The sequence below is a fragment of the Borostomias antarcticus genome (genome assembly GCF_949987555.1).
Source record: "Borostomias antarcticus genome assembly, chromosome: 19".
Lineage (NCBI taxonomy): Eukaryota > Metazoa > Chordata > Actinopteri > Stomiiformes > Stomiidae > Borostomias > Borostomias antarcticus.
The window spans coordinates 15753956-15772807 of NC_140252.1; the positions used below are offsets into that span (position 1 = coordinate 15753956).

At 50.0% G+C, this 18852-nt stretch overlaps 1 protein-coding gene across 1 annotated transcript in view; it reads right to left on the reverse strand.

The window, feature by feature from the left end:
• Positions 1–271, reverse strand: part of mdga1 (MAM domain containing glycosylphosphatidylinositol anchor 1) — a gene marked incomplete at both ends in the record, with an annotated part of 122936 nt that extends 122665 nt beyond the window's left edge. Inside the window, 1 exon segment of the mRNA XM_084453362.1 lies at positions 205–271. Within this exon segment, the coding sequence (XP_084309488.1) occupies positions 205–271 (67 nt within the window).
• Positions 272–18852: the final 18581 nt, after the last annotated feature.

Here is an 18852-nt window from a genome sequence, read left to right on the forward strand (position 1 = left end):
GGCTATGCTCAACAACTTGAGCAATTCCTGAAACCTGTGTGAAAGGCAATCAACACAGGTGTCTAACGGCTGTTTAAACATCTAACGTTATAGCCTACAGGTTAGGATGACGTGCTCTCGCACACACACACACACACACACACACACACACACACACAGTGCGGGCACATATAACCTACATATGCGTGTGCGTAAACGTCTTACCGTAGACTCCTTGCCCCTGTGCGTAAGGGTGGATGATAGAAAATAACAAAATCCAGAAAAGTTCCATCTTCAGCTCAGATCCGTCATAACCTGGAGAGAGAGAGAGAGAGAGAGAGAGAGATGGAGAGAGAGAGATGGAGAGACAGGGAGAGAGAAAGAGAGAGGGATACAGAGAGAAGGAGAGAGATGGAGAGAGTGGGGGAGAGGTGGAAAGAGAGAGAGAGAAAGAGAGAGGGGGAGAGAAAGAGGGAAAGGGAGAGAGAGGGAGGAAGAGAGAGAGGGGGGGTGAACGCGGCGTCAGACAGGGGTAGAGCGCACACACTCCCTAACCCAAGACCAAGCAGAGGAACGTGGAACTGCACTCTGCGAGTTGTCTACGGTAATGTGTGTGTGTGTGTGTGTGTGTGTGTGTGTGTGTGTGTGTGTGTGTGTGTGTGTGTGTGTGTGTGTGTGTGTGTGTGTGCGTGCGTGCGTGTGTGCGTGCATGTGTAGGTGTGTGTGGGGGGGGCGATAAGCTGCTTGGCATGGAAATCGTGTCAACTCCATCACTGCAGAGAATTCAATTATGATCGAAAGCAATTTTGTATGTTCCATTTCCCAAACGGTCACAGACAGTCAATTCAAGATCAGTCTGGATTATCCAAAGATTACACGACGGTCGCAGTACTTTTGGAATTGACAGGATTGCTTAAGTAATTGTTATGCTTGGTTTATATTCGAAAAATGCAAATAGACAGGTGGACACTGGGCACTGTGCAGGTTAGAGGGATCAGACACATGGAAATGTATTCAACAATTATCTCTCCATCCCTCTCTCTCTCTCTCTCTCTCTCTCTCTCTCTCTCTCTCTCTCTCTCTCTCTCTCTCTCTCTCTCTCTCTCTCTCCAGTCCTCAGCGGTTCCAAGTCACATTGCTGTTAATTAGGCTACATTCTGATCCGTGATATTGTTAATAGGCTATTAACTGCGTGGCAATTAAGGAGTCATTCAAAGTAAGAGTCTATTGAGCTTCCAAATAATCATGCTCAAATTGATGCCCCGCATTATTACTGAACAGAGGCACGTCCATCTTTAATAAAACATTCCAACTCTGTTCACTTCGTGCCTCGTGCTAAATGTCTGAAGAGCACCAAAGCTCTGACTTCACCCCACGAGCGCGACAACCTCTTCACAATAGCCTACTGGGTTTCCGCTCGTTCCTGTAACCGGTAACGGTTAAAAAAACACACTAATGTCGTCCAATTAAGAATTGGAAATGTTTAATAGCAGAGTAAAGTTATTCGAAATGTGTCAATGTTGCCTTGTTTATAAGGTTCATTATGCGTGCGCCGTGTGCGCTATTTATGATGCACCCTAAAATTGTAGGCTATAGCCTATATTTATACATTTCAACAGAGTAGCAAGAATTCCTGTATACTATGCTCTTTGATGGCATGTCATGTCACAGACGGCATGTGCAGTGGCCGGCGTTGGCACGCTGCATGGCGAAAACCAGGAAGGAAACGTCGAGTTAGGATTGACACACATTTCACCATGAGGAATTAGTCTGAAGACTTCCATTTACCTGTCTACAGAGGTGCCGTCCTGCGGGCGGGCTACACCCGGTGCTCCGAGCCTGCTGGCTCAGCCCTGGACAAATAATTCCGTTTGAAGACCTTCCGAGGTATGACAGTCACGCCGTGGACGTCGTTGGGAAACTTGGGTATCCTGACTTAATATCCAATATCGGAGATGTTGTCTCTTAAAAGCGAATAGTTTACGAGGTCTCCAAAAAATCCAGCCGAACTTTTATCCGACTGTGCTGATGGGGTTATTTCTGACAAACTGCTCCCGGTATCCACAACGCACGAGTCCTACTAAACGCAGAGGGGACTGTGCCGCGCTCTCCGTTTCCACGAAGGATACGGTGTTTTCTTCTCGGTTTATTCTGACGCGGAAAACATTCAACTTGTTTGTTGCCTTTGGTGAGGAGCTTAAAATAACATAGGTCTCCAAACTGGGTCCCGCTCTCACAAACACAGGAGGCTGTCCTCCCCGCGCGCCTGCGAGTGCTCTTTGCCAACTGAAGTATGTGAGTGGAATGAGAAGAGAGAGGGTCGGCTGAGATGCGCTCCGCTCACTGAACAGGTTGTCAAATGACTCTCATACAGTCCCCTCTCATTCTGACTCTCTGCCACTCTCTCTCTCTCTCTCTCTCTCTCTCTCTCTCTCTCTCTCTCTCTCTCTCTCTCTCTCTTTCTCTCTTTGCCGAAGAAAACAGTTTAGCCTTATCCTAGTCTACTCCAAGTTTTCGGATCAGATAAGTGGTTTTCGGAGGAGCGTGGACTCCATGCAGAAGGACAGAGAGGGAACAGCTTGATAGTTTTATGGGTCGAAATGTTTTTTTAAATTTTGGACTCGACCAAGGAGAGTTTGTATTCCACCGGTGGAGGAATGCCAATTAAAGCAGAATTGCTCAGAGAAAGTGTACACTACGGCCCCAGACGACCGAGGACTTTCTACGACTCCCGGTGGACCAATTAGCCTGGACCTAGTAGAGAAAGGGAAGGAACTATTGCCTTCCTGGAGGCATCGCTACTTTTGCTCTTTCACACGAGCCCCCCCACCCCATCTCTCACCCCTCCATCAGTTTCTCTTTCGCCAGCTTTTTTTCAATACTCAACGCAGCCACAGCGTGGCGTATTTCAGCTAATTTTCTGTCATTATTAACGTGTCTATATATATCCGAGTCGGGCCAGAAGTGTGGTCCGAATGACAAGGCTCATCTAGGACTTCCTGTAATTATAGGGAACTTGAGTAGGCCACTGAAAGTTATTTGTCTGAAATTAAACAGCATCTGAAGAACCGACACCTGTGAAAGAAGTGAAAAGATCTTAGTCGTCTTATGTCATCACAATGGTATATTAATGAGTTGATCGCTCCTAAAAACCTATTTCTCCCTGCTAACAGCTTGATGGACTAGACAGAAACTCAGTATAAACACTAAACACTCTCCTGCTGCTACTTTAAGGTCCCTAGAAAGTTAAAGCTTTGCATCCATGGTTTCACAGTACCTGGTGAGAACAGTATGGAAATTTCAAATGGCAAATCGTTTAAATCTCTCTCTGGTTCCAACTACTGAATTAAAGCTGTCCTGTAGGCTACAATTGAATGTCTCCTCTAACATTCCAAAACACACTTATGCTAACATATGGTCAATAAGTGTCCCTATAAACACATGATGGAAACTCGTCTCTCTCTACTCTCTCTCTCTCTCTCTCTCTCTCTCTCTCTCTCTCTCTCTCTCACACACACACACTCTCTCTATCTCTCTTTCTTCCTTTCTTTCTCTCTTTCTCTCACCCACTCTCTCTTTTTCTCTCTCACCCTCCCTCTCTCTCTCTCTCTCTCTCTCTCTCTCTTTATTTTGGTCTACTGCCAGTCTATTTGGGGTTTCCTGCCAAGAGAGCATCATCCCTGCTTATAGTAGTTCATCATCCCCTAACAGTGCTAGACCCTGGGAGACACACACACACACACACACACACACACGACAGACTCTTTCCATTCCATTTCACCTACACCTCCTGTAGACAGGAGTGGATTATGTTTGTAAAGAGTTGCTGCTGATGTACACCGTAGTAGCATTTCCCACAACATTACCCATAACACCACAGAACGCAGACGACACCCCCACACACCTTGGTATTACGCCACCCGGTCCCAGGGGATTGTGGGTCTCCGCCTGGAGGAGGGGGGCGGACCGGGATAGGTAACAGAGACAGCAGGGGGTTGGGGGCGGGGCCCAGTCCACAGTCTAAAACCCGCCGGACGCCACGGACGCCGACATGGCCGCGGTAACGCCCCGTGTTGACGTCCCGTGCCATTTCTCTCCGTTCACCCGTGGCGTCCCGCCCGCCGGCGCGCTCCGACCAGCCGTTTAGGCGGCTGCAAGATGGCGGGCTGCAGTAGCACTGGTACCGGTCCTCCTGGCTTTGTGGCCCCGGTGGAGTAATCCCATCACAGACTGGGAGATTAACACCAGACCAGACACTCTCTAATATGGGCAGAGAGAGAGATACACTCTCTAATATGGGCAGAGAGAGAGATACACTCTCTAATATGGGCAGAGAGAGAGATACACTCTCTAATATGGGCAGAGAGAGAGATACACTCTAATATGGGCAGAGAGAGAGATACACTCTCTAATATGGGCAGAGAGAGAGATACACTCTCTAATATGGGTAGAGAGAGATATACACTCTCTAATATGGGTAGAGAGAGATATACACTCTCTAATATGGGTAGAGAGAGATACACTCTCTAATATGGGTAGAGAGAGATACACTCTCTAATATGGGTAGAGAGATATACACTCTCTAATATGGGTAGAGAGAGATACACTCTCTAATATGGGTAGGGAGAGAGATACACTCTCTAATATGGGCAGAGAGAGAGATACACTCTAATATGGGCAGAGAGAGATATACACTCTCTAATATGGGCAGAGAGAGATACACTCTCTAATATGGGCAGAGAGAGAGATACACTCTCTAATATGGGTAGAGAGAGATACACTCTCTAATATGGGTAGAGAGAGACGCTCTCTATGTAGACGTACATGCAATACTCACAGTACTGATACAAACACTCCCACACATACTCACCGACAGAACAGGAAACATAGACAGCGCTGCAAGCATGAATTAGATTACTCACACCTGTTTGCACGTCTGCACGTCTATGTGTGTGTGTGCGCGTGTGTGTGTGTGTGTGCGCAAGGCCGGACGCACGCGGCGTGCACACACGTCCGCGCGAACGTGCGCGTACTTGGCGAATGTGTGTGTATGTGCGTGTCAGTCAGTGTGTGACACCAGCTGAGCCCCCCCCCCCCCTACCCCCGCCGACCCGCCCCTCCTCGCGCCACGCCGAGGCCATTTTTCAGTGAGGTAATTGGCAGCTCCGCAGCGTGCCCTTGGGATTGGATAATTCATAACCTCCTCGCTTCCAATATCGGATACGGAGAAATGGGCTGAGACAAGGAGGCGCGGAGCGAGAGAGGGGCCCGCCGTCGTTAGAGGGGCCCGTAATGGCTCTTATTGATCCCTCCACGACGGGCTTCCATTTCATGTTTAAAACAACACTGATTCTCATTATGGAGGCTATAGGGGCGATAAGGGGGGGTGGCCCCGCACCCAAGACAAGGTTGGCAAGGACAAGCGGAGGAGGAGGAGAGATGAGGTCTGATCATCCCTGCGCTGGGGAGGGAGGCGGTCTGGTTATCCCTGGGGAGGGACAGGAGGAGGGGGAGGAGAGAGAAGAGGTCTGGTTATCCCTGGGGAGGGACAGGAGGAGGGAGGAGGAGAGAGATGAGGTCTGGTTATCCCTGGGGAGGGACAGGAGGAGGGGGAGGAGAGAGATGAGGTCTGGTTATCCCTGGGGAGGGACAGGAGGAGGAGGAGAGAGATGAGGTCTGGTTATCCCTGGGGAGGGACAGGAGGAGGGGGAGGAGAGAGAAGAGATCTGGTTATCCCTGGGGAGGGACAGGAGGAGGAGGAGAGAGAAGAGATCTGGTTATCCCTGGGGAGGGACAGGAAGAAAAGGAGGAGAGAGGAGAGATCTGGTTATCCCTGGGGAGGGACAGGGAGAAGGGGTACAGCTGGGTGGAGTCCTGTCTTTCTCACTCTCGGTTCACATTTCAGCGCATATCGTGTTGATTGTGATAAGAGACATCATGTGGCTCTCCACTGTCTCTCTCTCTCCCCCTCTCTGGCTCTCGTCTCTCTCTAGTTCTCCACTGTCTCTCTCTCTCTCCCTCTCTCTGGCTCTCGTCTCTCTCTAGCTCTCCACTGTCTCTCTCTCCCTCTCGTCTCTCTTTCTAGTTCTCCACTGTCTCTCTCTCTCTCTCTCTCCCTCTCTCTGGCTCTCATCTCTCTCTAGTTCTCCACTGTCTCTCTCTCCCTCTCGTCTCTCTCTCTAGTTCTCCACTCTCTCTCTCTCTCTCTCTCTCTCTCTCTCTCCCTCTCTCTCTCTCCCTCTCTCTCTCTCTGGCTCTTGTCTCTCTCTGGTTCTCCGCTGTCTCTCTCTCTGTGGTTCTCAACCCACACATCCCTCTCTCCCTCACTCTATCTCTCTCTCCCTCACTCTATCTCTCTCTCCCTCACTCTATCTCTCTCTCCCTCCCTCTCTCTCCTCCTCCCTCTCTCTCGATTCACACTCAGACTCCGGCTAATAAGGTTATAGAATTGACTGAATCGCCCACTGCCCACTGTTTTGCCCTACATCTTAATGCCATTACAGCGGCCATCAGGAGGGCGTTAAGCGAGTCTGAGGGATGCCTGCCTCCGGGCAACGCTATCATTACTGGATCATCGGGGTACGAGCCCCAGCGTGATACACTCTCAATGAGCTCTCTACGGAATTAGCGGCGACCCGATGACTGGCAACAACCGGCGCTGAAGGAAACCCGGCGCGCGCTCGTTCCGGAATCCGCAGCTCTCCTGATATGTCGTTGTTCTTTCCTCGTCTCCCGTCGGGCGTCTGTCATTGGCCGGCTGAGCGCGTCGCTCCGCGGGCGTCATCGGAAACGCTGTCTTCGGAGGAGGTGCTGAGAGAGGCTGGGAGAGGCTGAGAGAGGCTAGGAGAGGCTGGGAGAGGCTAGGAGAGGCTGGGAGAGGCTGGGAGAGGCTAGGAGAGGCTGGGAGAGGCTGGGAGAGGCTGAGAGAGGCTGGGAGAGGCTGGGAGAGGCTGAGAGAGGCTGGGGAGAGGCTGAGAGAGGCTGGGAGACATTGAGAGAGGCTGAGAGGCTTGTGAGAGCATTTCTCACATCACCCTTATCTTTGCCCACCTTAGCCCACAGCCATGTCAGGCAAGGGGGGCCGCCCCTCCCCCCCCCCCCCCCCCACAACTCTTCACTCATGGCCTATAGCCTTCGTTTGTCAGGACCATAAACAAAGTCCTGTGGTACAGTTCGGCTATTGACCTGCAAGACTGCCCTGTTCTATGGCAGCCCGTCAAATCATTGGTTAATAGAGATTTACATATTCATTTTTGGGCTGGGTCCAGCAGAAGAATAACTCTGTGCTTTCTCATTACATTTTTGGGGAACTTTTGACTTGACTATACCGATAGTCAAGACTGAAAGACGTCCCTACAGGGTATCTATGAATAAAACATCTTTCTGTGAATGGAGTAACAAGGCGATCCTAAACCCTCCTCTGGGTTTGAAATCCTCGACAGGCTGAGAGAGGCATGTGAAGAGTACTAGTGGCTGGTCCCCGGCTGCCGGGCATTGTGTTGCTGTTGTTGATGTTGTTGTGGTTATTGCTGTTGTTGTTATTGGTTGGTGGTGAAGTGGTCCTCGTGCCACTCTCTCTCTCTAACAAGACTGTGCGACTCACCTTGGAAATCAACCATCTGACAGATGCCATACATACACGCGCAAACACACACACACCACCCACACACACACACACACACACACAACACACACATACTCGACCGCAGTGAAGAAAAACACAACAATTGAACTGCACACAAGTCTGATGCGGCTACAAATTGGAATTGGAACGCATGCATCTTCAGAAGGTCTACGTCTCTTCCTTCATTCTCCCGCCAATCCATCAAGCCCCTTCTTCCTGTCCCCAAACCCCTCCTTCCTCACTCCCCCCCCCCCCCCCCCCCCCCCCCGAGGTTTTCTCCCCTGCCCTCTCTGTCTCTCCTCATCTTCCAACAACAAACCAGCTGCAGACGCTCTCTAAGCCCCCCCCCCCCCACGCTCTCTGCCAATTAGAGGGCCTCTCCGGCGGCTCCGCACAGCTCTGATAGGCCGGGCCCACAGGAAGACGGTGACCTCCGGCGGAGAAGCCATGTTCTCTCCGCATCGTGACGAGGATGAGTGGGATAACTCATGATTATCATATGAACCAGACCAGCCATCCAGCCAGCCAATACCGTATAGATGGTACTTTATTGATCCTGGGGGGAAAATTACAGCGTAACACCAGCAGTATGGAAGTAAAATCAATACCCAAGTACAGTAATTTAACATATTGTATTTGCAGATACAAAATATACAAGAAATCGAAATATACAAGAGTGTAACAAAAAACACACAGGTGTATAACAGTTGACTGCCTAGAATGTCTAGAATGTGCAAACACCCACTCAAGTAGCAAGTATCAGGATAGTGTCCAGTAAGCCTGACAACCAGCCAGACAGCCTTCTAGCATAACACGCCAGCTGCATCCTCGGGAATGAGACCTGTCGAATAATCGAGCCGCAAGATGGTCATGCGGTCGGTCGTGAGTCTGTGATTAGTCTCCCTCGCGAAGCTCTGGCGTTGGTTTCTCTGTGAGGTTGCCAGTGGAGACGTATTTGTTCTGACAAATTGAGGGAGTTGGAAGTAGCCAAGCCAGTGGCATCCTCACAGCTCCGCCACAGATGACCAATTACTCAACAGATACAGATTGTCCAGCACTTCAGCTAAACCCACACACAGCCCAACACTCCAGCTAAACCCACGCACAGCCCAACACTCCAGCTAAACCCACACACAGCCCAACACTCCAGCTAAACCCGCACACAACCCAACACTCCAGCTAAACCCACACACAACCCAACACTCCAGCTAAATCCACACACAGCCCAACACTCCAGCTAAACCCACACACAGCCCAACACTCCAGCTAAACCCACGCACAGCCCAACACTCCAGCTAAACCCACACACAGCCAAAACACTCCAGCTAAACCCACGCACAGCCCAACACTCCAGCTAAACCCACACACAGCCCAACACTCCAGCTAAACCCGCACACAGCCCAACACTCCAGCTAAACCCGCACACAGCCCAACACTCGTGCTAAACCCACACACAGCCAAAACACTCCAGCTAAACCCACACACAGCCCAACACTCCAGCTAAACCCACACACAGCCCAACACTCCAGCTAAACCCACACACAGCCCAACACTCCAGCTAAACCCACACACAGCCCAACACTCCAGCTAAACCCACACACAGCCCAACACTCCAGCTAAACCCACACACAGCCCAACACTCCAGCTAAACCCACACACAGCCAAAACACTCCAGCTAAACCCACACACAGCCCAACACTCCAGCTAAATCCACACACAGCCCAACACTCTAGCTAAACCTACACACAGCCCAACACTCCAGCTAAACCCACACACAGCCCAACACTCCAGCTAAACCCACAGACAACCCAACACTCCAGCTAAACCCACACACAGCCCAACACTCCAGCTAAACCCACACACAGCCAAAACACTCCAGCTAAACCCACACACAGCCCAACACTCCAGCTAAACCCACACACAGCCCAAAACTCCAGCTAAACCCACACACAGCCCAACACTCCAGCTAAACCCACACACAGCCCAACACTCCAGCTAAACCCACACACAGCCCAACACTCCAGCTAAACCCACACACAGCCCAACACTCCAGCTAAACCCAGAAAGGCCTGCATTTGTCTGTCCTCAGATGTTAAAGTATTTTTTTGTTTTGTCTCTCCGTCTTTAATTGCAGTGTAATATCTATCCCTGAGTCACACAGCTTCTCTCTGTAGGCTTTCAAACCCAACTGTCATTTCTACAACTTTGCTTCTGTTCTATTCTATTCTACTATTTAATATTATATTCCCCAAAACGGAAGAATCCAAAGAAGCAAGAGAGGATTGATGAATGTGTGTGTGTGCGTGTGTCTGCGTGCATGCGCGTGTGTGTGTGTGTGTGTGTGTGTGTGTGTGTGCGTGTGTTGTTCCGGTTTAATTTTACAATATATGTGACTAGTATATTGGCTGGATATAGCAGTTAGATCCCAGCAGCTTGTGTTGTCAGAGGAGGTGAGAAACCGTAATGATATTATCTATCATGTCCCACTTAGAGGGAGAAGAGAGAGAGAGAGAAAAAAGAGGGAGGGAGGGAGGGAGAGAAGGAGAGGAGAGGTGGCAGAAGAGGGAGGAGGGAGGGAGAGAGAGAGAGAGAGAGGAGGAGGGAGAAACGGAGAGAGGAGAGAGGCCCATCTCTCTATTCTTAGATGCAGGCTCAATTCCTCTCTAAACTCCCATTAGTTCTGTAAATGCAATGTGGGTTATGTTCCTAGATGAAAACAACACACTTAATTCCCAGCTTGGGGAGCTGGCGTATGTGTGTGTGTGTGTGTGTGTGTGTGTGTGTGTGTGTGTGTGTGTGTGTGTGTGCGTGTGTGTGTGTATACAGTGTACACGGCACTGTATATCAGCTCTATTCCCTTCTAAATGCGAAGCAGCATCCCTCACCCAAACCCTCCCGGACCCGCGGAGGAGAAGGCTGTTTAGCGGTCCCGGGTCCCGGGGCTCTCCCTCCCTCCCTCCCTCCCTCCCTCCCTCCCTCCCTCCCGAAAAGCGCTTTCCCGTTGCTGCCCCTTAAACAGCAGCCCGCCACTCCCCCCCCCAGCCCCCCCTAAATCTCCGTGGCTTTGTGCTCTCCCCTGGTAGGAAGCCCAGAGTGGGAGGGGTGTGTCGGGGGGCTGGAGAGGCGGGGGGCAGTCGTTGAGTGGTTGGGGGGGGGCAGGGGGGGGCAGGTCTGGAGGGGGAGCCGGGCAAAACATGGCTGCCAGGTGATCTCTCAGAGACGGCGGCTCTCGCTGTGCCCCTGCTGACATCGCATTCCCTAGTGTGTGTGTGTGTGTGTGTGTGTGTGTGTGTGTGTGAGTGTGTGTGTGAGTCTTTGTCTCTGAGTGACATACAGGCAGGTAGTAATCCTGCTTTATATCTCTTTCTCCGTCTCCACGGTAACACTTATCTGCCTCCCTAGCTACACTGACTCTGGGGTTGAAATCAGAAACACACAAACCACACATGCGTACAAACTCACACACACACACACACACACACACACACACACACACACACACACACACTGTCTCTCGCACACACACACACACACACACACACACACACTCACTCACTCACTCACTCACTCACTCACTCACTCACTCACTCACTCACTCACTCACTCACTGTGGTTTCTGTAGTTTGAGACCTAGAATTGGAATTGGCTATAAAGTAGACTGGTGGTGGTGATGACAACGATGATGACGATGATGATGATGTTGGTGGTGATGATGATGATGATGATGGTGAAGATAGTGATGATGATGATGAAGATAGTGATGATGATGAAGTTAGTGATGTTGATGATGATGGTGGTGGTGATGATGATGATGATGGTGAAGATAGTGATGATGATGATGATGTGGATGATGATGATGATGATGAAGATAGTGATGATGATGAAGATAGTAATGTTGATGATGGTGAAGATGGTGAAGATAGTGATGATGATGATGATGATGAAGGTGCTGCAGCACTACCATGCTCTCTCCCGTTATCACCCTGTCTGGGAAATATGAAAGTCACGTGGCGTGGCGTTCCTTCAGTCAGGACGGAGGAGACCACGGCGACCGGATCCAGATAAAGTTGCTGGATGGATGAATTTTTACGTCCTCATCCCCCAGCTGTCTGCTCACCACTCATGCTATTTGTTAACAGGGCTTCCTGTAATGCGAGATTACAGCAATTAGCAATCAGGCGCAGGCGAGCGCGGCGCGAGGATTTATGTTTCTGGGCGGGGTTAGCGATGTGGCGGCAAGTCGTTAGGAAAGGTTTATCACTGGCGGGGTAATGGAGTCCATGCGGCTGAGAGATTGCGTTGTCACGCTTTCTGACAGACGAGCGGCTGCTCTCCACACGCGCGAGCACGCACACACATACACACCTCCTCCTCTCCACCCTTCATCTCTGAGTCACTGACCCTACCCACAGTCCTCCTCGCGCACACACACACACACACACACACACACACACACACACACACACACACACACCTTCTCTCCTCCACCCTTCATCTCTGAGTGTCTGACCCTATCGGCACCCCGTGGTCTTCCTCTCTTCTCTCCCGTCTTCCTCTTCCTCCTCTACAGCCCCCCCGGCGGGTGACCTCCCCTCTGATCTCCTCCATCCGTCCAGACAATGTGTGTGTGTGTGTGTGTGTGTGTGTGCACGTGTGTCAGATGGGCAATTTGGTTCAGCTGGTTTTCATTTATGTCGGAGCAGCTGCCAGGCAAGAAAGAAATAGCAACACACAGACAGGGATACGAGGCGGCGGCGGTCATTAACGTCTCCCTGGCAGAGCGGGTAACGGATGACGGGCGGCGGCGGCGGCGTGCGGACGCGTCTGGAAGGCGGAGCCTGCTGTTAGCGCGCCTCGTCCCTGCTGACGTTTACCGGGGTAATATCAGAAACTGACAAACGAGACACATCTGCTTTCTGCCTGGATCCCCCATCGCCCCCCCCGCCTGTCCGCCCGGCCCCGCCCATCACAGCTGGAGCGGGCGCCGTGGGTTTCGAATAGACACGCCTGCGTGATCTCTACCCGGCAGCGGCTACATGCCTTGACACCGCTTCCCTGCGTGGGCGTTAATTGATAAGGCGAGAGGATGAGAGGTTTTGCTCTCCTCGTACCGTTGACGGACCCCCTAAAAGCTTCTCCGAGCCGTAGCCGAGACGCTCTCGTTCCGCGTGGCGGAGGCGGGCCGCGCGTGGGCCGCCTCCCGTTTCCTGTTGAAGTTGTCGGGGGCGTCGGGGAGGAGGAGGGCGTGCTGAGCTACCACACGGTTCGCCTGGTTCGCGAGCGGTGGGTTGTATGACAGCTGATCTGACTGAGATGGCTGCGTGGCTGGAGAGGGGTTTGGTGAGCGCAACAGGGTGGTGTTTTGGTAATGGAGGCTGACAACAGCGTGGTGGTTTGGTAATGGAGGCTGACAACAGCGTGGTGGTTTGGTAATGGAGGCTGACAACAGGGTGGTGGTTTGGTAATGGAGGCTGACAACAGGGTGGTGGTTTGGTAATGGAGGCTGACAACAGGGTGGTGGTTTGGTAATGGAGGCTGACAACAAAGTGGTGGTTTTGTAATGGAGGCAGTTAGAACAGAGTGGGGGTTTGGTAATGGAGGCAATTAGAACAGAGTGGTGTTTTGGTAATGGAGACAGTTAGAAAAGAGTGGTGTTTTGGTAATGGAGACAGTTAGAAAAGAGTGGTGTTTTGGTAATGGAGACAGTTAGAAAAGAGTGGTGTTTTGGTAATGGAGGCAGTTAGAACAGGGTGGTGGTTTGGTAACAGGAGATGATGACGCCGACGGACTACGTGCTATGCTAACCCTGACCCCCTGAATCTGGAGGACCATCAAGCACTGTGGACAACAAGGAACTATTCCCCCACAGAGAGAGAGAGAGAGAGAGAGAGAGAGAGAGAGAGAGAGAGAGAGAGAGAAAGAAACGATCCAAAGCAAACAGACTGTTCCGCTTTGGCTTGTGTTAAGACGAGAGACAGGAAAATCAATACTGGCAGCCACCCAGACAATAAAATAATTGAGACATTACAGTAGTGCACAGCCTGCAAGAACTACAAATTAATAAAAACTACAGATTAATAAGGAATGCACAATAATAAGAATACATTTTGTGGTGCTGCAGTTAGCAGGCAATGAGCTGACAGATATGGCAGTATGATGGTGGTATGAGAGAGAGAGAGAGAGAGAGAGAGAGAGAGAGAGAGAGAGAGTGAGAGAGAGAGAGAGAGAGAGAGAGAGAGAGAGAGAGAGAGAGTGAGAGAGAGAGAGAGAGAGAGAGAGAGAGAGAGTTTAGGGGAGATGCATGGCCACTTAAGGGCGGGTTGCTAAAACAAAGGTCACTTCTAAAAGTCAAACAGAAAAGATGGAGACGTGTAGGTCTGTTCACGGTTCACCTCTGCCTACCTAAGATGGCTGATCACCGATGGCCCCAAGCCTTCCATAGCCATACCCTGCTGGTAGCACTCTAACCTAATTACATATTATCTGAAGAAAAACAGACTTCAGATCAGTCATTTCATGTGCTAATTACTCCGACTGGTTCTATCTAGCGGCTCCTTAGCCTTATCTCCTCAGAGAGTCAAGGTCACCAAATACAGTCAGTGGGAATGGCGGGCTGAAACCCTACTCCTCCTCCTCCTCCTCTCTCCTCCTCACAGGCTCCACTGGAAGACGATCCTGTTTTCATCATCACAGCAGCTTTATTAAATATTCATTCATTTTAGTGGTTTTATCTCCGAGCTATGGAAGGGAGCCCAGAACTGTTCCGTCAGCTCCTTCTGAAAGGTCAGGAGTGAGAATCCGACCGATAATAGTGGCTCTTCTGGGGACCCCTGATGTCCACAGTGACAGTTCTGTTTTAAACCCTGATTAAATACCATCAGGGATGTAGGAGGGCCCTGTGATAGCTAGTGGGGAGGTTAGGATGGGTCTGGGTGGGTGGGTCATACTTTTTTTTTTTATCAAAAAAAGCAGTGTCTATTTCCTGTGTTTGTTAGTGGGGAATCCATTATGATTTTTTTTTTTGATAGGATAACTCTAAGCTAGGTAAATTTCCATTTGAAAATTGGTAAATTGGCAATTTTCCGAAAAAAACAAAAACTAACTTTTATTTTGAAATTAGGGCTTTTATTTCAGTAACTTACTGATGGTACATCAGTTGTGACCATAGGAAAGAGGTGCTCGATCGTGTGATGCTGACTGTGAGAAGATCTGCTTGGTATGTCCACTGTGAAATCATCATCCAAACACTGATGTGCTCTGAGGACCAGAAGGAGCGGATCAATGGGGTGGAGATGATCAATGGGGTGGAGAGAATCCTGGCGATCAGGGGAGAGGGGGACAGAGATACCCAGCTGGGGGACTCCTCTGTCAGGATCAGGGGAGAGGGGGACAGAGATACCCAGCTGGGGGACTCCTCTGTCAGGATCAGGGGAGAGAGGGACAGAGATACCCAGCTGGGGGACTCCTCTGTCAGGATCAGGGGAGAGGGGGACAGAGATACCCAGCTGGGGGACTCCTCTGTCAGGATCAGGGGAGAGAGGGACAGAGATACCCAGCTGGGGGACTCCTCTGTCAGGATCAGGGGAGAGGGGGACAGAGATACCTAGCTGGGGGACTCCTCTGTCAGGATCAGGGGAGAGAGGGACAGAGATACCCAGCTGGGGGACTCCTGTGTCAGGATCAGGGGAGAGGGGGACAGAGATACCCAGCTGGGGGACTCCTGTGTCAGGATCAGGGGAGAGGGGGACAGAGATACCCAGCTGGGGGACTCCTCTGTCAGGATCAGGGGAGAGGGGGACAGAGATACCTAGCTGGGGGACTCCTCTGTCAGGATCAGAAAGACACCTGACATCAACAGTGAGGCTATCAGCATTAGTGACCTGATCAGCTGGTCAGAAGGAGTATCAGAGCCACCTCTCACCTGCTCCCTAAGCACTTCGCAGGTGAAGGGCTTCATCAACACTCCCATTGAGGTGCTCAACTGGCCTTGCCACACACAAAGCATTGAGAGGGTTGTTAAAATGGTGACAGAGGCTTCAGCCAAGTACTTCTCTCAGGAAAAGAGGGATGGAGCGATCAGGGATCAGGAGACCAGCAGGAGGCTGATGTCCAAGAATGACTCAAAGCAGGACTTGTACAACCTGGTAAAGTTCAAGAAGTCCGGAGATTGAGCTTTGTAATTGTATCAAATTATATATATGCAATTAATGCATATGTATGTTCACCTGTTAATACATATGTATGTGATATGGCTTTGTCAATATATATGAAAAATATTCCTTTGAAATCTGCTGCACTATGGCACTACAATACCAAATTGCCATAATAGAACAGAAAATGGATGGATAAGGACGGCAAATTTCTCAGAATCATGATGACCTCCAGCAACAAAGATGGCCACAACTGAAGCAAATATGATCACAACTGATGTCCCATCAGTAAGTTACTGAAATAAAAGCCCTAATTTCAAAATAAAAGTCTCCCATATAAGTTAGGTTTTTCCGGAGAAATAGCAAAATAATCGCCAATTTACCAATTTTCAAATGGAAATTTACTTAGCTTAGAGTTATCCTATCAATTTCTTTTTTCATATTTGGATTTGGATTCCATCAGTTGATGGAAAATATATGGTCAGCTTTTGTCACTGTGGAGGTGTAAAAAAGAAAAGAAAAATAAGATGTAGCCGAAAGTTATCAGCCAGTTGGACTAAACGGATCCTAAAAGCTTTGTTCAGTACAGGCGTTGACGGAAGAACGGATTTGTGAGTCATTTGATAGTGATGAATCATTCAGATTGCCATTATAGTCTCAAATGACTGCCTAATGTCTCTGCTCCAGCGTCCGACAATAAGGGATTTTAAATATGAAGCTTCTTAAATGTAAATGCGTTAAAACAATCAAAATGTAGGAAGGCTTTTTAAAGGGCATTGTATTAGAAGAGTCTGTTTCATAGACCGGGCGTAATGCCATCAGCCGAAGTGGTCTTAGTGTGGGTGTTTATGTGTTACAGATGTAATTGCTGCCATACTTTACAGATGATCAAATCAAACATTCTGATTGTAGTCTGGCGAGATGAAGTTTCAGCTCTCTATCACATTAGAGATAATAACAGACGCTGTTACATCCACCTCCACACACACACACATCCTAAAATCTCTACAACTCCTCCATCTCATATGCTTGTCCAAGTAGTGCCATTAGGACAAATTGGGGTGTAAATTGGTATGTGAGCCACAGAACACTTAGCAGGCAGATATCCAATATGTGTGTATGGATTACTCTCTGCCAGACCAATCACAGCCCACGGAGTGACAGGCTTCCTCGTTTGTTGAGCTCTAAGCTGATTAGCCCCCATCCTTACCAGCACCTCATCCTGCAATCTCTCCACACACCAGCAGTTATAGATCCCCTTTCCTAATAGCCATACCGCCCCTCAATCTTTCCAGCCGTGTGTGTTTGTATGGTATGTTAGTGGCCAACTGGACCAGTCAGAGAATTAATTGGTTTTCTTTCAAAATCGGAAATCCCGTCCAAATGAACTTAATTTCCCTATTGACTGAGCTGATAGCAGTAGAGGACCTGCGCTCAGACACGGACTACAGATCAGAGTGTGTGTGCCTGCGTACGTGTGCATGATCAGCAGGCCTCCAGCAAGGTGTAGGCCTACACTACACCCATGTCGGTTTCCAGCCGGGCAGACCGTGCTAGGATACTGTCCATGACTGGCGGCTGGCCAACCATGGCTCCGTTTGAAGATGTCTTTTGATCATATGTTCCACTTCATCACACTAATTAGTGGGTAAGCACCCCCAGACAGTCACTTAGAATAAAACCCGCTTGGTAAAAAAAAAAAAAGTACAAAAAATCCCCATAAGTGCGCATGTAAACACACACACACACGCTGGATTCCTGCCGCAGCTTGTTTTGTGTTTTCTAAGTTGCAGTGATGAGGCCTTCTGTTCAGGGTAAACAGACGTTTACACAGCTATCAAACACTGGTGCCCACATGGCACGCTGCCAACGGCAGTGCCAGCGAGACGCGGGTGAACGAGCGAGCACGTGCATACACAAAAATGTGTCCTTGTTTTTCCCAGTGATCTTTACCTATATAGGCTATATATATATATACACCTATATATTATAAACTCCGGACCCGGGGGAGGAGTCTTTATTTTGGCCACGCAGTGACACACATTGCACAGTGACGGCGACATGGCACACAACACACATGCAACTTAAAGTGTCGCCGGTGGAAATTGTTCCCTGCATTTATCCCATCCAAGCTTGTCCTCCTCCAGGGGCAGCCAGGAGCAGTGGGCAGCCATCATTCATGGGGTCCGGGGGACCGAGTCCAAGTGCTCAGTGGAGGTCTTGATCAGGGACCAGACTGAAGAGCATCTCTTCTTGTGCATGTTTGTGCGTGGCGACGCACCAGAGAAAGCAAATGTCGGGTTGTTGACCTGCAGTTCTGTGTTGCTACCACAAGAGGCAGTGTTTTTTGTGAATGGCTGTAAGCCAGCGCACCTAGACAAGAGGCAGTGGTTTTTTGTGCATGGCTGTAAGCCAGCGCACCTAGAATAGCGTTTGCCCGATTATCACTCCCTCCGGTCAATAGCCTTATTTCCACTGTCGTGCCGAACCGATACCATGCCCAAACCGCGCCGCTCCGGACCCGTGGGAACGGTTAGTGTCTGTTTCCACCTCTCGGGCTGTTGCGTTCCACAGAATGTTGTTTGCGGAACTAACTTTCACATTTCTACTAAAGAACGGTTCTGCTTCACTCAGTACGGTTAGACAACCGTGCCATGTGAGCGGTTTTGGACCCAACCGGTCCCATGTGGAAACACCGTAGGATGAAGGTTGACCTGCATTTCTCTGTTGGCACCACAAGAGGCAGTAGTCCCAGCACACCAAAATAAAGGACACCAAAATCAACCTGCCGATCTCCACGGCATGAGTAGCAGTGAAAGTATAGGACTCCTACCTGGGAGACTGGGGTTCAAGGCCCCAGTGGGGATGACTTCATGGGACTATACCCCAAACGTCCACATGTTCATCCTTTCATTCCAACCTTTACCCCTTGCCTTATAGGTCAGATCCTGTCCCAACCCAACCCTTATTCTAACCCCAACCCCCACTAGGGACTGGAAGGACACCAAAACCAACCTGCCGATCTCCGCTGCACAAGTAGTGGTGAGAGCATAGGACTCTCACCCGGGGTTCAAGGCCCCGGTGGGGTTGACTTTATGG